Source organism: Delphinapterus leucas, chromosome 1, assembly GCF_059928025.1.
Source record: "Delphinapterus leucas isolate spDelLeu-1000000601 "Yukka" chromosome 1, BTC_Dleu_Yukka2, whole genome shotgun sequence".
NCBI classification, from domain to species: domain Eukaryota; kingdom Metazoa; phylum Chordata; class Mammalia; order Artiodactyla; family Monodontidae; genus Delphinapterus; species Delphinapterus leucas.
The window spans coordinates 158463727-158486382 of NC_143129.1; the positions used below are offsets into that span (position 1 = coordinate 158463727).

The following is a 22656-nucleotide window of genomic DNA, read 5'->3' on the forward strand; positions in this document are numbered from 1 at the left end:
AAGCCAAACAGTCCTGTGCCGACAAGCTAAAGATTCATTTAACCAGCCAGTCACCTCTCCTTATATTGTACAGTGCCTTTCGCTCTTAGAAGCCCATCCTTGTCTTTGGACTGGGAGTCAGTCTTCATGAGCCCTGTTTTTCCTTGTAGATTCCCTACCTGAGAGTACACCCTCTATGCTTTAGCTGATCATCCTGAGTCGTTTGCTAACATTTCATCTGAAGACCCAATCTTACATGGTCTAACTTCTGCACTAGATCAAGCTTCCCTGCCTTACCCAGCAGTACAGTCAGTTTAACCACTGACCACGTATCAGTATTTATTTTTTTATTAGGAATTAGAGTCCCTATCTCATGAGATTATTTTGATGATGAAATGATACATGTAGGGCACTTCGAACAAAGCCTGAGGTGGTAAGAACTCACTAAGTGCTATTGCCGTTAGTTCAACAAATACTTTTTTGAGTGCCTACAATGTCAGGCACTATTCTCCATTTGAAAGACACTTTGAAATGTGTGTGTGTGTCAGGAAGAGTCTGATCAAGAGATAGAAATTACACTGGTTATTTGAGCAGAGATTTTTTTTTTTTTTTTTTTTTTGCGGTACGCGGGCCTCTCACTGTTGTGGCCTCTCCCGTTGCGGAGCACAGGCTCCGGACGCGCAGGCTCAGCGGCCGTGGCTCACGGGCCCAGCCGCTCTGCGGCATGTGGGATCTTCCCGGACCGGGGCACGAACCCGTGTCCTCTGCATCAGCAGGTGGGCTCTCAACCACTGCGCCACCAGGGAAACCCTGAGCAGAGATTTTAATATAAAGAATTGTTACCTAGGTATAAAGTTATTAACCGGTTAGCTGACAATGCAAGAAAAGAACAGTAAGGTATCTTGGAGGCAGCAATTAAGGAAGCATCTACTGCCCCTTAGGCTGGGAGAACAAATGGAAGATATTTAAATTATTAAAACTCAAGCTTAGCGGAGTGGCCCTGCTGAGCTGAAACTCAGATTTCTGAGGAGGGGGGACTGTTCAGCTGTTGCTGGATTTTCTGGGTGAAGCACAATAAGGTTGGTACGCAAGTGTTGGAAATACTGCAAACTAGATTCAGCATCCTCCCCAGGAAGGAAGTGTTGCGGCCAGGGTGAAGAAGCATTGCTGGAGGATGTTCACAAGTTCAGGAAGCCCAAGGGAAGAAACCAGTTCCTTCTTCCTCCTCCAATCTTGTAGCCCCGTCACGTACCACCTATTCATAATGCCTAAGAGGAACCTGCTTTTGGCAAAGCAGAAATATGGTTACTCTGGTCCCTGCCCCAGCATCACAATGTAGAGTATAGAAGGGTGGGTTGGAGCCAACAGAAAACAGATTATTTAATGGCACAATCCGTCCCTTTGGCTATTCAGCATCCCTATGTACCTTCTTCACGTATTTTAACTTCCTTAAGAAAATTAAAAACACTCTATTTTTCTTTCTAACAAGTTACAACTGTCCTTCATTCAAACGAAGACATCTAATTCTCTACCCTGAATGACGAGATGCAAAGTTGCAATAATCATTGTATAATCAAATCATCTTTGAGTGACAGTCATACCATCCATTTCTAAAACATGTTAATTACTCCTCAAATTCAGCCTTAATCCCAACTGATTATTCATTTGAGCTTGTCATTCCCTCTCTGTAGGCACTCTAGGGCATTCAGAAGTATTCATCCCACACCATAGTCCTTGTAGTTCTTATTAGTGCCCTAAGACCAAGTGAAACAGCCACTCTGTCAAATAGCCCTTTCAATAGGGCACTTCATCACAATCAACCACAGGTGAAAATTTGATCCATCAAGAAGCCACTGCACACCATGGATTGCTAGTATTTCCCATCGTCAGGGAGGTCAGCACTGAGTTCAACTCCAAGAACACAACCAAAGCATTGTCAAAAAATTCCTCTTCTGGTACCAATTTCTCAATCAGCTAGGGTCCAACGGGGAGACAGAACCCCACTAGTTATTTGAACAGAGAGAACTGATTATAAATCATTGCAAACTAGATATACAGTTGTTAATGAGGTAAGTAAAAGAGCAATAAAAAATACACCAATTTATCATAGACATAGCAATTGGAGGAAGCAGCTACCACCCCCAGGGTTGAAGGAACTAAGAGAAGAAGTGTGAATAATCAAAACGGTTGAGCGTAGAGGAGGGGCACTGCAGAGCTGAAACTCGCATCCTTAAGGATGAGTCACTGCTTAGATGATGTTGGTGTCTCTGAACCTGGAAGAGGGTCCCACGGGGCTGAGAACCAGACGTCTCGGGGACAGGGCACTGGCCAGCTCATGCTGGTATCTCGGAGAAAAGCGCCATGGAGCTGTCTCTGCAAGTGACGGAGATTGTGACTGGATGCAGCTGCTGCTACAGGAAGGAACTGCTGTTACCAGGGATTAGAAGCATCCCTGGGGTGATACTCAGAAAGTGTAAGCCATCAGAGAGCCCATAGGAAACCAAAAGCAAGTTTCTTCTGCTACCACCGTCCTTGCGTGTTCTCTCTCCCTATGTATTAATCACACCTTTTAATTTCCTGTTATTTGTTGCTTGGGCATTCTGGGGCCTTACTGACCTTGGAGGGATTGCTTCTTCCAAGGCTAGCTAACATCCCCTCTAGAGATGGCAAACAACTTGCCTTAGAGCGTTCTTTTCATATGCAAACCAACTGATCCAGAGCCCATGATCCCAACCATCTTCTCTGTTGAGCTCTCACACTCTGGGCCACTATCCATCCACCCTAATCACTCCAAGGCCGGGTACCAGACAACTAAGGACTGTCCCTATACCTCAGAGACCACTGAAATTATTCAAACTAGCCAACCCTAAGCCTGCTTACCCTGCCTTGCCTGTTCCTTCCAGTGAAAACCACAATAAAAACTCTTGCCCATGTTTATTCCTCACCCCTTTTGCCCCCTGACCCACCCTGGTGCTTCGCCATGTGACCCTGAGTGGTGTGCCATGCCTCCTGTTTCTAGGGAACTGAGCAAATTTCTTCCTTCATGATGGTCAATTCCATATCTGTGTGTCACACAGATTAATCAAATCCCAGGTACCCTTAAAACACCCTGTAGCATCCCTTCATGACAGAGCCTAACAGGAAGCCAGTTCACAAAGGAGAAATGTGGGTGTCAGAGTCCCAGCTCCAGCCTCACAAGGGAGAGTACAGAAAGGAGAGTTTGAAGCAGAGAGATAACAGCGGACGCTCTGGCCGGTGTACAAGTTAAATAAGGTCTGTTTACGAAGGAGCTTCTAGTCTATGACAAAATTGTTTATGACTGGACAGTAACAGTAGAAAATTGCACCTTTGAGACATGCCTCACCTGAGATCACCACATAGGGAAGGCCAGCAGAGAAGGCCTGCGAGAGCTAGGGCCGGAGGAAGGCTTGTAACTTAAGGTGGAGCTATCAAAGAAGGCTTCCATAAGTGACACTGAGCAAAATCCAAAGAAAGGGAGGAAATGGGCTATGGGGTTGTCTAGGAGCCATGTGGATATCTGTGAGCAGAACATTTGGGTAGTGAAAATAGTAAGGGCAAAGGTCCTGAGAAAGGATGACCCTGTCTTCAAGAAATGACAAAGAGGTCATGTGATGTTCTTTTTTTTTTTTAATTTTAATTAATTTATTTATTTGGTTGCACTGGGTCTTAGTTGCGGCAGGCAGGCTCCTTAGCTGTGGACTCTCAGTTGCGCCATGCATGTGGGATCTAGTTCCCTGACCAGGGATCGAACACAGGCCTCCTGCATTGGGAGCACAGAGTCTTAACCACTGTGCCACCAAGGAAGTCCCGTGATGTTCATTTTATGGCTAAGTCATGGTGCCCAGTTCTTTGGTCAAACACCAGTCTAGCTGTTGCTTTGAAGACATTTTTGGGGATGTGATGAACACTTAAATCAGTCAACTTTGAGTAGAGCAGATGACCCTCTGTAATGTGGGGGGACCTCATTCAACCAGCTGAAGCCCTTAAGAGCAAAAATTGAGCTGCCCCTGAGGAAGAAGGAATTCTGCCCCCAGACTACACAGAACTTCTGCTTGAGTTTTCAGCCCTCAGACTCAAGACTACAACATCAGCTCTTGCCTGAATTTCCAGCCTGCTGGCCTGCCCTGTAGATTATAGACATGGCCAGCCCCTACAACAGTGTGAGCCAATTCCTTAAAATCCATCTCTCTCACCATAGTTATAATATGATCCTATTGGTTCTGTTTCTCTGAAGTACTCTGACGAACACAGGCCAGGGTAGCAGAAGAGATTGAACAGTGGGGTGAGTCCTATGAAATGGGGCCAGAGGTGAGGATGGGAGGGAGGAGCCCATGGTGGGGGGCCTCGTAGCCAACAGGAGGGCTTTGGCCTTTACGTGGGCTGGGAAGTCACTGGAGGGTTCTGAGCAAAAGGGTGACATCATCTGACTTGTGTGTTCAAAGCTTCTCCTGGCTGTTGTGAGGAGAATGGACTGCGGGGCAAGGCCGGAGGCAGGGAGGTCACTGCAGGGATGGACACGTGGTGGGGACGTGGCGGGGTCAGGAGAGAAAGGGAGGTGGCAGTGCAGGTGGTGAGAAGTGGAGAGATGCCTCTGAGACATTTGGCTGTTGGGTTTCCGGATCTGGACTTCAGCGGTCTGGGCTGGAGATGTAACTCTGGCAGCTTTGAGGCAGCTTTGAGCCGGCCTCACCCATGACCACACAGGGAGGCCGCGGAGCTCTACCCAGGACCAGGGCCTGAGTTCTCCACTCTGCACCTCAAGCGTGGCCTGTGTCCTAGGGAGGCTGCTGCAGCGCCCCCAGCTCCCCACACGGTGGCTCCCAAGAGAAGCACCGACCTCCATGCCCGAGGCAGGGTGGGTAACACCCAGGCCTCCTCGCCGCTGTTCACAGGTCATTGCACTGCAGGCCACGGTTACTCACAGAAAATAGGAACAAGCCTGGAAAACCCCAAACCCAGTTTTCTATTAACCCAGTCCTGAGTGAGGACCAAGCAGACAGGCCTGGTTTTCTCAACAGAGCTGGTTTCTGTTACTCCAGGGAAGGCAAACAGGTTTCATCTCATGTGCCAATCTTGATGAGTTAAGCTTGGCTCTGGATAGAGCTGTCTTAAGCAGAGGGAAGGGGTGTGGTCATCCGTCAGGAATCTCTCAGACAGGGTGGGGGAGGGGGCAGGAGAAAGGAAGAGCTGCTCTTCAAATACCTGTGACATGAGTGTGACATTTAGCTCTGTCTTTCCCTCAAAGCAGCCCAGGTGGGCTATCTGAGGATTGGCCTGGGGGTGGTAGAGACAGCTGAAGCAGTGGTGCAAGTAGGGGGAAGCTTGTGTGCAGCTCATTCATTTGTTCAGCAAATAATTTTTACCTGCCTACACGTAGCAGTTACTATGCTAAGTGTAGGGGATGAAAAAGTGGAAACAAGCCTACTCTGTAAGCCTGCTGTTTTAGTCAGCTCGGGCTGCCATGACAAAATAGCACAGACTGGGTGGTATAAGGAGCAGAAATTTATTTATCACAGTTCTGGAGGGTCAAGTCCAGTTCAGTTCCTGGGGAAGGCTCCCTTCCTGGCTTTTGGACAGCCACCTTCTCTGTGTTCTCTTCTTCTGTGTTCTTGCGTGGACTTTCTTCTGTGTGTACATTTTGTGGCGGAGCGGGGAGATAGAGAGAGATCCTCTGTTCCTTTTCTTTTCTTTTCTTTTCTTTGGCCATGCGACTTGCGGGATCTTAGTTCCCCGACCAGGGATTGAACCTGGGCCCTCAGCAGTGAAAGTGCGGAATCCTAACCGCTGGGTCGCCAGGGAATTCCCTCTCTCTTCCTTTTCTAAGGTCACCAGACCTATCAAAGGATTAGAGTCCCACCCTTATGACTTTATTTAATCTTAATTACTTTCTAAACACCCTGTCTCCAAATACCGTCATATTGGGCGTTAGGATTTCAACTTATCAATTTTGTGAGGATAAAATTCAATCCACAGCACCTGTCTCATGAAGATTGACAACTTAACAATATAAACAAGTAAACAAAAATATAATTACAAGTCCTATTAAAAAGTAAACAGGGTGCTGTGACAGAGAATAGTAGAGAGGGAGAACCTAATTTCTACAGGGAGATAAGTGCTCTCTGAGGATGTGACATTTAGATCTGAACCTGAAGGATTAGAAATAGTCAGCCGTTCAACAAGCAGGTGAAGGATGTTCCAGGAAAAGACACCCACACGTGCAAAGGCCCTGAAGCAGGAAAGAACTTGGTATGTTAGGGGAAGTGAAAGCACAATTTTGGCTTTTAAAAGATCACTCTCGGGCTTCCCTGGTGGCGCAGTGGTTGAGAGTCCGCCTGCCGATGCAGGGGACATGGGTTCGTGTCCCGGTCCGGGAAGATCCCACATGCTGCGGAGCGGCTGGGCCCGTGAGCCATGGCCGCTGGGCCTGCGCGTCCGGAGCCTGTGTTCCGCAACGGGAGAGGCCGCAACAGTGAGAGGCCCGCGTACCGCAAAAAAAACCAAAACCAAAACCAAAATAAAAGATCACTCTCATTTCTGTGAGGAGAATAGACAATATAGGAACAAGAGTATAGGAAAGCAAACCAATTCCAAGGCTATTGCCATCATCCATGTAAAAGATGATGCTTGTTGGAACTAGAGTAATAAAAGCAGAGATGGAGAGAAATCAACTGATTCTAATATATATCAGTTGAAGGTAGACTTGATAGGATTTGTTGATTGATTAGAGTTTGGAGGTATTAGAGGGAAGTGAAGAGAATGACTCCTAGGTGGCTGGTCTGAGCCACGAGATAAATAGTGGTGCCATGTATTTATATGGGGATGTCTGGGAGGCATGGACATGGCAGGATTAACCAAGAGTTCTAATATGGATGTGTGTGATTTGAGATTCCTATTAGATACCTAACTGAAGAGCCTGCAAACGAGGCCAAGGTGAGGCCAGTGAGTTACAGGAAAGGTGTGTTACAGAAGGTGATGAGGAAAGTTTTTCAAGAAGGAGTTTGTTCGACTGCATTGAAAGTTGTTGAAGGGATTAAGAGGGACAAGAATATAAAATTGCTATTGGATTTGGTAGAGTGGAGGGCTTTTGTACACTGGACTGCCTTTAGATAGGAGATGAACACTTTCCATTTTCATGGGGGCAGAAGAGATGGATCCAGACATGAGTGGTTTGTAAACTTGGTGATAGAAAGACAATGGAATCCCTCTTTTTTCCTAACAAAATGCCAATATAATGAGCTGTGACCATTAGTCAAAAAAGGCATATGTGATCATTAAAATGCCATCAAACACATTTGAAGTAATACAAGCTACAAGATCAACCTGTGACTATAAACAGGGCTTACGTAACAGTTGTGATGGTGAGAAAAACCACCATGGATGTTCCCAACACCAGATCTCACCAGCTGAACATCTCCAGTCATTCAGAACTTCAATAAATGATCAGAGATGGTTATTAGTTAGGGTGAGTAACGTTAGCTGCTGGAACAAACATCTCCAGATGTAAATGGCTGAACTTAATAGAAATATATTTCTCATTCATGTCACCATCCGATGTAGGATGGTGAGGTCTTTGCTCTATACGGTCATTCAGAGACCCAGACTTCCCCCATCTTAGGGTTCTGCCTTCTTCTAGGTCCTTGAAATCCTCTCCATTCATCTGATAGATGGAGAGGAGAAAGGATCATGCCTGGGAGGTCTGTATGAGGAAGCGAGGCATATCACTTCCAGTTCTCAGTCACATGTCCACTCCCAGCAGCCCCGGCTGAGATCCCCATCAACACCGGCATCAAGTACCCAACATGAGTGTGACGATGTCTCCAGATGACTTTAGCCCTCGGCTGTCAAAATTTCCCAACTGAGGCCCCAGGCACTGAGGAACAGAGATACACTTTCCCCTACTCCGCCCTGAACGAATCCCAACAATTGAATAAATTCTAATTCCGTAATAAATTCCTTTTCCTATATTGGTCATCGTGTTTCCATTTGTATGATCCAACCATGATCAATATCAACTCTGGATTTGAACTGAACATAATGGCCATTTCTGAATGGTGCAAGTGCCACACTAGTTGGTTCTGGATCTTTTAAGAAAACAAAACCCTGCTGACTTACTACTTATACCAGTGTTAGAACACAGCCACAATAAAAGCAAAGTAAAGGGTCAACTATTTATAATCACTAACAAGTGAGTAATTTGAGGATAAAGATAAACTGATGATTCCTCTAAAGCACAGAGCAGAGTTCTTCCTAAAGAATGAGCAATGTGGCATGTGCTGTGGACGGGGACGTGAGCAAAGCAGCAGAATGCCATCGGTGTTTCTCGGAAGTGGCTATTTAAGAGGCCCGTTTATCAATGGTCATGAGGGTATCCAATGAACAGATGAGCTTATATTATAACATATTTATAAATAATTAATTGTACTATTTATTGCAGTTGCTGCTTGCCACTTGCCAACTGGTATCTTAGTATTTCAATATTTCATCCACTGTCACAGGCTTCACAGTGCATACCTGTCCTGCAGCCCCATTAGTGCTCGCCATCGTTGGGGGCGGATGGCAGGGCGAACTGGTGATTTAGTTGGAGGTCTTCCCACCTGCAAATTCTCCTTTCAGAATTCAAATTGTAGAAGCATTTCATTTGTTCTTTTTAAATGGGAAAAACACTTCCTGGATGCAGGCAAACCCTGTGTCCTCACCCCATGCACAGCTGGTTTATTTTGGGGCCCTTTCTTTCCCATCCAATGCTCCTCACCCAAGGGCACCAACTACCCTGCTTTTATTTCTCCTCCTTTGGCCTCCAGTTTCCCTGAACTGAAAATAACTAAGATGGACAAGTCAGCAATTCTCAAATTTTATGATACACAAATGCAGATTCCCAGGAGTCACCCCTGAGTTTCCAATTTTGAGACAGTAAGACTTTCTCCAGGTCACTTCGAGCCCTGCCCTTCTCTGGCCCTAGGCTACCGCTCTGCCTTCCAGATCTGGTGATTCTTTACCCCCATTTGATAGGGTTGGATGGCCCAAAGTATCCAGACTCTGTCTGCAAATAAGAGAGGGTAACTGAGGCTGCAGACCCATCTCGGATCACACAGCCCCAGACTGATCATCCCCTAGTCTCATCCAGAAACTAGAACTTTCTTTAGGCACTGGGAAGCAACCTCCATCTGTGGAGCCACTGTTATGTGCCTGATACCATGCTGTATTTTTTCATGTATCGCCTCACTTAATCCTGACAACAAATCTTACGAGCCTGGGATTTTTTTAAATTTTATTTTATTGAAGTGTAGTTGATTTACAATGTTGTGTTAATTTCTACTGTGCAGCAAAGTGATTCAGTTATATATATATATATATATATATATATATATATACACATTCTTTTTCATATTCTTTTCCATTGTGGTTTATCAGAGGATACTGAATATAGTTCCCTGTGCTATACAGTAGGATCTTGTTGTTTATCCATCCTATATATAATACTTTGCACCTGCTAATCCCAAACTCCCAATCCTTCCCTCCTCTCCCCTTGGCAACCACAAGTCTGTTCTCTATGTTTGTGAGTCTGGTTCTGCTTCATATGTAAGTTCACTTGTGTCATATTTTAGATTCCACATATAGGTGATCTCATATGGTATTTGTCTTTCTCTTTCTGACTTACTTCACTTAGTATGACAATCTCTACATCCATCCATGTTGCTGCAAATGGCATTATTTCATTCTTTTTTATGGCTGAGTATTATTCCATTGTGTGTGTGTGTGTGCGCGTGTGCGTGTGTGTGTGTGTGTGTGTGTGCCACCTCTTCTTTATCCATTCCTCTGTTGATGGACATTTAGGTGGTTTCCATGTCTTGACTATTGCAAACAGTGCTTCTATGAACGTAGGGGTGCATAGATCTTTTCAAATTATAGTTTTGTCTGGGTATATGCCCAGGAGTGGGATTGCAGGACCATATGGCAACTTTATTTTTAGTTTTTTGAGGAACCTCCATAGCATTTTCCATAGTGGCTACACCAATTTACATTTCCACCAACAGTGTAGGAGGGTCCTGGGACCATGATTAATCCTGCTTCTGAGAGGAGGACACCAGGCATCAGTGAAGCCCCAGTAGAGAGTATAGGGCAGAGTTGGGATTCCATTCAGACCTGTCCTGAAGCCTCCTGAAGTCTGCTCTTTCCCTTCCTACATGCTCACCCAAGAGCAGGAGCTGGAACTCAGATCCAGAAGTGCCTTTGAAACTCAGTGTAGCTACCTGTTGTCTACCAGGAAGAGAGGAATGAGCTTAGCACTTCACTCTCCATGGGTTGGCTCCCCTCAGGCTTCACCACTCACCCCCAGAACCCTAATGCACAGGCACCTTCCCTGCACCCAGCACCCAGATGCCCCCAATATCTGGAATGATGGGCCAGGCTCCCGATCACCTCCCATATTCTAGGTGTGGGAGGTCATGGGAGCGGGTCTGCAGACTCTTCTCCCAACAGCTCTTATCTGCTTACCCGTCTCCATAGGGTGCCAGCACTTCCAGTCCAGACCTCCATCCCCTCAGCCACTCCAGCTCTCAGGCCCCCAACCCACTCAACACCTAGAAGCCCAAGTAATCCCTAAAAGTGTGACTCAGGCTGTTCATGTTACTCACCCGCAGCCACGAAACAGTCTGATGGCACTTGGGATAAAATCCAAACTCCTGGCCGTGGTCTTCTCTCAGCAAAGACACTTCTCTCCAGCCATAAAGATCTCCTCTGAGCTCATGTGAGAAGTCACTCTTCCTCACCTCAAGGTCTCTGCCCATGCAGTCCCTCTGCCTGGCACACTCTTCCTCTTCTCTCATGCAGCTGGCCCCTTCCAGTCCTTTAGATGCCATCTTCGTGGAGGCGCTTCCCCACACCTCCAGTCTGGCACCGAATTCCGCTCCCCCTTACTCGGTCAAGCATCCTGTCATTTCCCTCATGGCATATTGTGACAACAATGTGTAATTACATAATTATTGGTAACTTTATGTCTGTTTGGCTGTAAACTCCATGAGAGGGGTTGCCATGTTGGTCTTCATGATGGTAAATTTCATGTGTCAACTGGACAGGGCCATATAGGGTGTGTCTGCAAGCGTGTTTCTGGATGAGGTTAGTGTTTGACGTAATGGACTCAGTAAAGCAGATTGCCCTTCCCATAGTGGTGGGCCTCATCCAATCCACTAAGGTTTGAATAGAACAAAAAGCTGAGGGAGAATTTGCTCTCTCTCCTGACTATCTCTGAGCTGGGACATTGGTCTGCTTCTGCCTTCAGACTCAGACTAGGACTGGGACTTACACCATAGGCTCTTTTGGGTCCCCAGCTTGCTGGCGGCAGATCTTGGGATTTCTCAGCCTGCATAAAGGTAGGAGTCATTCATTCTCCCTTTCTCTCTCTCTCTCTAGGTAGGTAGATAGATACATAGATAGACAGATGATAGATAAATGCTTTTAGTTCTGTCTCTCTCAAGAGCCCTGGCTGATACAGTCTGGTTCACATTTGTATACCCAGAGTTTAGTACTTATTAGTACATTTAATCCAAAAATATATATTAAATGGATGAATAAATGATGCAAGTTAAGAGAAGAATGACATAGGACTCACATGAAAAAGGAGGCCCAGGCTTGTGAATGTGGAGGAGATGAACCTTCCTCATCCAGCCCCTCATTGAGCAGATGGGCTGCTTCACAAAGACTGGAGGCCTGTGTGAGGGGAGGAAGTCTCTTGACTTACACGCCTACCTGCAATTTTTCCAGTGTTTGTCCTAATTGCCCTTCCCATCACCTCAAAGGAGAAGGTGTCCCCATTTCCCTTTTCCAGATTGTTCCACCAAACTTTGACCTCAGAATCTTCCACCTCTTCCCATCTTCCTCCTCTGCACCAAGTCTCCCGCTCCCAAAACATCTCTGTTCTCTAGAAGCGTCTGAAGTCAGTGACCACTGTCCAGTCACCCTCTTTTGTTGTTACTTGTTATTTTCTGGCTCTATCTCTGGCCTTTTCCTAAGCACTTAAGATGCATTGTTGCACACTCACAGACATAGAAAACAAACTTACGGTTACCAAAAGAGAAAGAGGGTGAGGGGAGGGATAAATTAGGAGTATGGGATTAACAGATATATACCACTATATATAAAATAAACAATAAGGACTTACTGTATAGCACAGGGAATGGAATGGAAGAGAATTCCAATGGAAGAGAATCTGAAAAATATATATATAATGTATAACTGAATCACTTTGCTGTATAACTAAAACTAATACAATATTGTAAATCAATTATACTTAGATTTTTAAAAAAAGAGATGCATTAAAATAAAAATAAAATAAATAAAAGATGCATTGTTGCATTTAATCCTCACAACAACCTTGTAAGGTAGGTTCTAGTTTTATCTCGGTTTTACAAATGAGGAAACCAGAGAGGTTAGGTGACCCACACAAGGTCACACAGCGAGTAAAGTGAATGATGTAGATATGATTGAAACAGAGGCCCCAACTTCCACTTCACCATCTCCTCATGCACCCTCCCTGTCCTTGCTAGAATAAATACATAAAGGAAGAGCCACCTGTCTTCCCTTCAAAGGCCTCCAGAACCTCTGAGATCATTCAAAGGCCCCTTCAAAGTGAGCCCAGAGTGTGCTCTGCTGGCATTCCTTCTCATTGCATCTCCTGTCTCTCACCTTACATGGCCTTCATTAGTTGAGAGTGGTTTGGCTGCAAGCCATAGGAACTAGCTCTGGCTAACTTAAGGGGAAAAAGGCAGAAGGTAGGAGGGGCGAGCAGGGGATGAACATTAGAAGGGTCAAGGATAGATCATGGATTCCAAGACAGGGTTGAACAGCCAAGAAATTGCCACAAGGGCAGACTTAGAGACACTCCCTCCCCTGCCCCAGCAAGAGATCACAGGGCTTTCTTCCTAGAGCACCACCATCAAAGGGCTTCTGGTCCATTGACACTGAGATTTCTGTGCCTCTCCACTCAAAATTCCGAATTCCCAGAGATGGCATCTGATCAGCACAACTTGAGACAGGTATTTCCACAAGTAGAGACTGAGGCCATGGGGCCACATGTCAGCTCACCTCCTTTAATGGCCAGGCTGGCCCCTACATGCCTTGATCTGTTCTGGTATTCCCAAAGGTTCTTAGACGTCTCAAGAGGCAACCAGGCATGCTAGGGTGTGTGTGTGTGTGTGTGTGTGGCCAAAGGACAGGGCCTGCCCTGGGCTCAGTGGCTGAGCATTCCAGGGCCAGGGAGAAGGAGATGTGCCAGAGATGGGCAATAGCAGACAGAAGGTCAGCGCCTGGATGAAGGGAGTAGATTCCTTTCACCTTCCCACCCATCCCTACCCCACTATTTCTATCACTTTTTAAAAAATAAATTTATTTATCTATTTATTTATTTATTTATGGCTGTGTTGAGCGCACGGGCTTTCTCTAGTTGCGGCGACCGGGGGCTACTCTTCATTGCAGTGCGCTGGCTTCTCATTGCGGTGGCTTCTTTTGTTATGAAGCATGGACTCTAGGCGTGGGCTTCAGTATCTGTGGCACGTGGGCTCAGTAGTTGTGGCACACGGGCTTAGTTGCTCCGCAGCATGTGGGATCTTCCTGGACCAGGGCTCGAACCAGTATCCCCTGCATTGGCAGGCGGATTCTCAACCACTGCACCACCAAGGAAGCCCTCCGTCACCTTTAATGACTGAATTGACCTCAATTAGTTAAAGTTTCAGTTTCACATTTGACTCAAAACTCTTTCCCAGCCCCACTCCATGACTCCATGAAAGGCAGACTTAAAGCTCCAGCTGCTAGGGGCAGGGAGGGAGCTCTGACACACTCACCCCCTTCCTGTGATTGCTTCTCTGGTGTGAGTTTCAGGGAGGAGGGAGAAAGGAAAAAACAGGTTTCTCATGTGACTGCCCATGGTGGGTTGGGGCAGGCCTCTTCCTGTGGATCATAACCGCTCTTCCCCTGCACAAGCAAACACATAGCAGTTGCTGTGCTTTCAGTGTCCAACACCAGGGGTGATGCTTCAAACATTTAACAACCACAATACCACAAGCACCAACCCATCAGAACAGTTGCAGGCCAGTTGCCGGTCCTGAAAGCTCCCTGATGTGTCAGGCCAGAGGCAGAGGAGCAGGGGTGGTTCCACTTGGTGGTTCAGGAATCCAGGGAGTCCTGGTGGTGGGAGCAGGGTGGCAGGTGGCACTTGGGGAAGTGGCTATTTACCAACTGATGTAGAAATGTTTCGATATTTTAATGATTGGTATGTCGTTCTGGCATCGAGAAATGGGATATTTCCTGCCATATCAGTAAACAAAGGATGTCACAGTCATCAGCGATTGCAGCCCTCCAACAGGAGCTGGTGAGCCCTGAGGAAACCCAGGAAGGAAAGAATACCTGCCATCTAGCAGCCATCAGACCCTGAGGAAACTCTGGATGTGAAAACACAGGATCCTGGCCCCAGATAGCTGAGGTACATATCAAAGGAATGATTTCAGTGAGCTCAGACTCTTGCATCTTCTCATACATAGAAAAGTGCTAAATTCCTTAGCTTGGGATATCTGGTTCTCTTTAATTAACACTAATCTTTTTTTTTTTTTTTTGCTTTTTTACTTAATATATCCTGGTTATCTTTTTTTAATTTTTTTTTATTGTGGTAAAAGTCACATAATATAAAACATACTATTTTAACCATATTTAACTGTACAGTTCGGTGGCATTAAGTACATTCTCACTGTTGTACAACTCTCACCATCATCCATCTCCCGAATTTTTCACCTTCCTAAACTGAAACTCTGTCCCCATTAAACACTAACCCCCTTTCCCACTCCCCACCCCCCCCCACCCCCCGGCCCCTGGCATCTCCCAATGTACTTTCTGACTCTGTGAAGTTGACTATTCTAGGTACCTCGTGTAAGTGGAATCAAACAGTATTTGTCTGCTCCCAATGTATATTGAAATGCATTTTTAAGGTTAACTCAATATATGTCCTGAAAACAGATTGTACCTTCTTTTTTTCCCCCTGTGCTATACAGTAGGCCCTCACCAGCCATCTGCTTCATACATAGTAGTGTACATACGTCAATGTCAATCTCCCAATCCATCCCACCCATCCCCTCCCCCTTGGTGTCCATACATTTGTTGTCTACATCTGTGTCTCTATTTCTGTTTTGCAAATAGGTTCATCTGTACCATTTTTCTAAATTCCACATATGTGTTAATATATGATATTTGTTTTACTATTTATGACTTACTTCACTCTGTATGACAGTCTCTAGGCCCATCCACGTCTCTGCAAATGGCACAGTTTCGTTGCTTTTTATGGCTGAGTAATATTCCATTGTATATATGTACCACATCTTCTTTATCCATTCCTCTGTTGATGGACATTTAGGTTTCTTCCATGTCCTGGCTATTGTAAATAGTGCTGCAATGAACATTGGGGTGAATGTATCTTTTGGAATTATGGTTTTCTCTGGGTATATGCCCAGGAGTGGGATTGCTGGGTCATATGGTAGTACTATTTTTAGTTTTTAAAGGAACCTCCATACTGTTCTCCATAGTGGTTATATCAATTTACATACCCACCAATAGTGTAAGAGGGTTCCCTTTTCTCCACACCCTCTCCAGCATTTATTGTTTGTAGATTTTTTGATGAAGGCCGTTCTGACCTGTATGAGGTGGTACCTCATTTTAGTTTTGGTTTGCATTTCTCTAATGATTAGTGATGTTGAGCATCTTTTCATGTGCCTCTTGGTCATCTGTATGTCTTCTTTAGAGAAAAGTCTATTTAGGTCTTCCACCCATTTTTTGACTGGGTTGTTTGATTTTTGATATTGAGCTGCATGAGCTGTTTGTATATTTTGGAGATTAATCCCTTGTCAGTTGCTTCGTTTGCAAATATTTTCTCCCATTCTGAGGGTTGTCTTTTCGTCTTGTTTATGGTTTCCTTTCCTGTGCAAAAGCTTTTAAGTTTCATTAGGTCCCATTTGTTTATTTTTGTTCTTATTTCCATTTCTCTAGGAGGTGGGTCAAAAAGGATATTGCTGTGATTTATGGCATAGAGTGTTCCACCTATGTTTTCCTCTAAGAGTTTCATAGTGTCCAGTCTTTCATTTAGGTCTTTAATCCATTTTGAGTTTATTTTTGTGTATGGGGTTAGGGAGTGTTCTAATTTCATTCTTTTACATGTAGCTGTCCAGTTTTCCCAGCATCACTTATTGAAGAGACTGTCTTTTGTCCATTGTATATTTTTGCCTCCTTTGTCATAGATGACGTGACCATAGGTGCGTGGGTTTATCTCTGGGCTTTCTATCCTGTTCCATTGATCTATATTTCTGCTTTTGTGCCAGTACCATACTGTCTTGATTACTGTAGCTTTGTATTATAGTCTGAAGTCAGGGAGCCTGATTCCTCCAGCTCCATTTTTCTTTCTCAAGATTGCTTTGGCTATTCAGGGTCTTTCGTGTTTCCATACAAATTGTAACATTTTTTGTTCTAATTCTGTGAAAAATGCCACTGGTAATTTGATAGGGGTTGCATTGAATCTGTTGATTGCTTTGGGAAGTATAGTCATTTTCAAATACTGATTCTTCAAATCCAAGAACAGGGCATATCGCTCCATCTGTTTGTGTTGTCTTTGATTTCTTTCATCAGTATCTTATAGTTTTCTGAGTAGAGGTCTTTTGCCTCCTTAGGTAGGTTTACTCCTAGAAATGAGATTGTTTCCTTAATTTCTCTTTCTGATCTTCTGTTGCTAGTGTATAGGAATGTAAGAGATTTCTCTGCATTAGTTTTGTATCCTGCAACTTTACCAAATTAATTGATTAGCACCAGTAGTTTTCTGGTGACATCTTTAGGATTTTCTATGTATAGTGTCATGTCATCTGCAAACAGTGACAGTTTTACTTCTTCTTTTCCAATTTGGATTCCTTTTGTTTCTTTTTCTTCTCTGATGGTTATGGCTAGGACTTCCAAAACTATGTTGAATAATGGTGGTGAGAGTGGACATCCTTGTCTTTTTCCTGATCTTAGAGGAAATGCTTTCAATTTTTCACCACTGAGAATGATTTTGCTCTGGATTTGTCATATATGGCCTTTATTACGTTGAGGTAGGTTCACTCTATGCCCACTTTCTGGAGAGTTTTTTTTATCATAAATGGGTGTTGAATTTGGTAAAAAGCTTTTTCTGCATCTGTTGAGATGATCATACAGTTTTTATTCTTCAATTTGTTAATATGGTGTATCACATTGATTGATTTGTATATATTGAAGAATCTTGCATCCCTGGGATAAATCTCACTTGACCATGGTATATGATCCTTTTAATGTGTTGTTGGATTCTATTTGCTAGTATTTTGTTGAAGATTTTTGCGTCTATGTTCATCAGTGATATTGGTCTGTAATTTTCTTTTTTGTGTGATATCTTTGTCTGGTTTTGGTATCAGGGTGATGATGGTCTCATAGAATGAGCTTGGGAGTGTTCCTTCATCTGCAATGTTTTGCAAGAATTTGAGAAGTATGGTGTTAGCTCTTCTCTAAATGTTTGATAGAATTCACCTGTGAAGCCATCTGGTCCTGGACTTCTGTTTGTTGGAAGATTTTTTATTACAGTTTCAATTTCATTACTTGTGATTGGTCTGTTCATATTTTCTATTTCTTCCTGGTTCAGTCTTGGAAGGTTGTACCTTTCTAAGAATTTGTCCATTTCTTCCAGGTTATCCATTTCATTGGCATGTAGTTGCTTGTAGTAGTCTCTTATAATCCTTTGTATTTCTGTGGTGTCAGTTGTAATTTCTTCTTTTTTACTTCTAATTTTATTTGTTTGAGTTCTGTCCCTCTTTTTCTTGATCAGTCTGGCTAAAGGTTTATCAATTTCTTTTATCTTCTCAAAGAACCAGCTTTTAGTTTCATTGATCTTTGCTGTTGTTTTCTTTGTTTCTATTTCATTTATTTCTGCTCTGATTTCTTTCCTTCTACTAACTTTGGGTTTTGTTTGTTCTTCTTTCTTTAGTTGCTTTAGGTGTAAGGTTAGGTTGTTTATTTGAGATTTTTCTTGTTTCTTGAGGTAGGATTGTACTGCTATAAACTTCCCTCTTAGAGCCGCTTTTGCTGCATCCCATAGGTTTTGGGTTGTCGTGTTTTCGTTGGCATTTGTTTCTAGGTATTTTTTGATTTCCTCTTTGATTTCTTCAGTGACTTCTTGGTTATTTAGTAGTGTACTGTTTAGCCTCCATGTGTTTGTGTTTTTTACGGTTTGTTTCCCTGTAATTGATTTCTAATCTCATAGCATTGTGGTTGGAAAAGATGCTTGATATTATTTCAATTTTCTTAAATTTGCCGAGGCTTGATTTGTGACCCAAGATGTGATCTGTCCTGAAGAATGTTCCATGTGCACTTTAGAAGAAAGTGTTTTCTGCTGTTTTTTGGATGGAATGTCCTATAAATATCAACTAAGCCTATCCGGTCTAATGTGTCATTTGAAGCTTGTGTTTCCTTATTAATTTTATGTCTGGATGGTCTGTCCATTGGTGTAAGCGGGGTGTTAAAGTCCCCCACTATTATTGTGTTACTGTCGATTTCCCCTTTTATGGCTGTTAGCATTTGCCTTATGTATTGAGGTGCTCCTATGTTGGGTGCATAAATATTTATAATTGTTATATCTTCTTCTTGGATTGATCCCTTGATGATTATGTAGTGTCCTTCCTTATCTGTTGTAAGAGTCTTTATTTAAAGTCTATTTTGTCTGATGAGTATTGCTAGTCCAGCTTTCTTTTGATTTCCATTTGATGGAATATCTTTTTCCACCCCCTCACTTTCAGTCTGTATGTGTCCCTAGGTCTGAAGTGGATCGCTTGTAGACAGCGTATATACAGGTCTTGTTTTTGTATCCATTTGGCTCATCTGTGTCTTTTGGTTGGAGCATTTAATCCATTTACATTTAAGGTAATTATCGATATGTATGTTCGTATTACCATTTTCTTAATGGTTTTGGGTTTGTTTTTGTAGGTCTTTTTCTTCTCTTGTGTTTCCTGCCTAAAGAAGTTCCTTTAGCATTTGTTGTAAAGGTGGTTTGGTGGTGCTGAATTCTCTTAGCATTTGCTTGTCTGTAAAGCTTTAGATTTCTCCATCAAATCTGAATGATATCCTTGCTGGGTAGAGTAATCTTGGTTGTAGATTTTTCCCTTTCATCACTTTAAATATATCCTGCTGCTCTCTTCTGACCTGCTGAGTTTCTGCTGAAAAATCAGCTGATAACCTTATGGGGATTCCCTTGTATGTTATTTGTTGCTTTCCCTTTCTGCTTTTAATATTTTTTCTTTGAATTTAATTTTTGTTAGTTTGATTAAGGTGTGTCTTGCCATGTTTCTCCTTGGGTTTTTCCTGTATGGGACTCTCTGTGCTTCCTGGACTTGGGTGGCTATTTCCTTTCCCATGTTAGGGAAGTTTTCGACTATAATCTCTTCAAATATTTTCTCAGACCCTTTATCTTTCTCTTCTTCTTCTGGGATGCCTATAATTTGAATGTTGATGTGTTTAATGTTGTCCCAGAGGTCTCTGAGACTGTCCTCATTTCTTTTCATTCTTTTTTCTTTATTCTGCTCTTCAGCAGTTATTTCTACCATTCTATCTTCCAGCTCACTTATTTGTTCTTCTGCCTCAGTAATTCTGGTATTGAGTCCTTCTAGTGTATTTTTCATTTCAGTTATTGTGTTGTTCATCACTGTTTGTTTGTTCTTTAGTTCTTCTAGGTCCTTGTTAAACATTATTGTATTTTCTCCGTTTTATTTCCGAGATCTTGGATCATCTTTACTATCATTACTCTGAATCTTTTTCAGGTAGATTGCCTATTTCCTCTCCATTTATTTGGTCCTGTAGGTTTTTACGTTTCTCCTTCGTCTGTAACATATTTCTCTGTCACCTCTTTTTTGTTGATGGGTGGGGCTGTGTTCTTGTCTTGCTGGTTGTTTGGTCTGAGGTGTCCAGCCCTGGAATTTGAAGGCAGTTGGGTGGAGCCAGGTCTTGGTGCCAACATGAGGACCTCTGGGAGAGCTCACACCTATTAATATTCCCTGGGGCCTGAAGTACTCTGTTATTCCAGCAGCTTGGACTCAGCACTCCCACCACAGGGGCTCAGGCCCAACCCCTGGCCTGGGAACCAAGACCCCGCAAGCCATGCAGCGGGGAAAAAGAAACCCCAAAAAACAAAACAGACAACAACAAAAAAGAGAATAACAAAGCATAAAAAATAAAATAAAATTAGAAAAGTAAAATTGAAACAACAAAACACAACAGCAAAAAAAAATTAGAAAAATATTAAAATAAATTAAAAATTAAAATTCCCTGGTGCCTTTGCTATTAGTGTCCTTGCCGCCATGGTGAGCTACATCCAACCCCTGCCTCCCCAGTAGGGCCTCCAAGACCTCTAGGTGGGTCTCTGAACCTGCTGTGTCAGCACCACCTCTGCGTGTGTTCCTTTCACCAGTGTATGCCCCTGAAGCTGACCTGGAGCGCATGTGCCTGCACAGGCTGGCTGGGCTGCTGGCTTCCATGGGTGTGTCCGCAGGGGCCGGCACAGCTGGAGGAGGCTTTGGAGGCGGGTGGTGCTCGGCCCGCCTGGACCCACGTGGCCCATGGAGGCTATGGGGGGGTGGCAGTGCTCAGGTCCACTGGGACACACACGGCCAGAGGAGGCCTTGGCAGGGGTGGGGCTCAGGCCTGGGACCCGTGCAGCCAGAGGAGGCTTTGGCAGGGGTGGGCAAAAATAATCTTTTGATGTTCCCTACTCCTGCTCTTTGTTGCAAAACTCCAATATATCCTAGCTCCCCTCTCACCTCCTCGGAGCAGTTCTATCATGGCTACTTGAGATGCTGCCTCCTGGGTTTAAAGTCCTAAAAATTCCCACTGAATTGTTAGCACAAGTTCATGTGCCCGATGCACTGTGAAGCCAAACAAACTGAAACATCAGAGTTTGGAGCAGAGAAAGGTTCATTGCAGGGCCAAGGAGACAGGTGTCTCATTCCCTAAAAAGCCCCGAGCTCCCGAAAGGGTTTTGGCAAAGCACTTTTAAAAGCAGGTGAGGGGGGCTTCCCTGGTGGCGCAGTGGTTGAGATTCCGCTGGCCGATGCAGGGGACGCGGGTTCGTGCCCCGGTCCGGGAGGATCCCAAGTGCCGCGGAGCGGCTGGCCCCGTGAGCCATGGCCGCTGAGCCTGCGCATCCGGAGCCTGTGCTCTGCAACACGAGAGGCCACAGCGGTGAGAGGCCTGTGTACCACAAAAAAAAAAAAAAAAAAAAAAAAAAAGCAGGTGAGGGGGCCTTCCCTGGTGGCTCAGTGGTTAAGAATCCGCCTGCCAATGCAGGGAACATGGGTTCGATCCCTGGTCTGGGAAGATCCCACATGCCGCGGAGCAACTAAGCCCGTGTGCTACAACTACCAAGCCTGCACTCTAGAGCCCAAGAGCCACAACTACTGAAGCCCGCGTGCCTAGAGCCTATGCTCCACCACAAGAGAAGCCACCGCAATGAGAAGTCCGCGCACCGCAACAAAGAGTAACCCCCGCTCGCCGCAGCTAGAGAAAAGCCTGTGCGCAGCAACAAAGACCCAACGCAGCCAAAAAAAAAAAAGCCAGGTGAGGGAGGTGGGTCAAAGGGTAAGTGATCAGCTCATGCACAGTTCTCTGATTGGCTGATGGTGAGATAACAGGGTGGTGTCACAGGGGTTAACATTATCAGTCCTTAGGCTCCAGGAGGCCTGGGCCCATGTGCTCATGGTCATCAAGTAGTTAACATCTTCCATTTGGTGGGGGTTTTTCACATCTGTAAAACAACTCAGGAAATGTGCATCAAATACTGTTATCTAGCTACTTCAGAGAGGAGCTAAAGCAGAGGATATGGGGGAAGGCCTGTCCCAGGAAGGCCCCATAGGGTCCTGCTCCATTACAGAATAAAAGATAACTCTCAACTTTTAGACTGTGAATAATTTTTTAGTTGACAGTGTGTTCTGGTTGAATTTCAGTCTCGCCACCACTAATCCAATTCATGGTCTGTAGACTCAAGAGCCAGCAGTGAGCTCCCTACAGGCTCTGCTGGTGAGAGATTTGATCCTAAACCATTCTCTCAGATATGGATGGGCTCTTGAAACATAGTCACATTTGTCTGCTGACTCCCAGCTGGCAGCACGTGGGGTTCCTCTGCAACGGTCCCAGCAAGCCTGCAGCTCCCAATCTTATGTAGTCTCTTTATCTCCAACTTCAAGTTCGGCAGCTGGTGCTGTCTGATCTAATAAGCACGACCTATAAGTGATTATTTAAATTAAAATTGACTAAAGTTAAATAAAAATTTTAAATTCTGTTTCTTCATTCACACTAGCCACACTTCAAGTGCTAGTCACGAGTGGCTAATAGCTACCATGTCGGATAAGCGATAAGCATGGAGGTAGAACGTTCCCATTGTCGCGAAAAGTTCAGTGGATCAGCGCTGGACTGTGAGATCTGTCTTCCGTAACTCTCAGGAACTGACCGCTCCAGGGCACGCTCTTTTCTCTCTCCAGTCGGCACTGTCACTACATCGTCTCTCCCCGGTACCTTTTCCGACACCATCCTGCCCTTGCCGTTGCAGCACTGAGGCAGCTGATACTGTGGGTCAGCTGAGAGAAC

The 22656-nt window shown here is 44.5% G+C and overlaps 1 protein-coding gene across 1 annotated transcript in view; it reads right to left on the bottom strand.

Moving 5' to 3' along the window:
* Window positions 1-22450, bottom strand: part of LOC111175461 (polyadenylate-binding protein 4) — a 36276-nt gene extending 13826 nt beyond the window's left edge. Inside the window, exon 1 of the mRNA XM_089913124.1 lies at window positions 22409-22450. Coding sequence (XP_089769250.1) covers window positions 22409-22450 — 42 coding nt within the window. The remainder of the gene's footprint in view (window positions 1-22408) is intronic.
* Window positions 22451-22656: the final 206 nt, after the last annotated feature.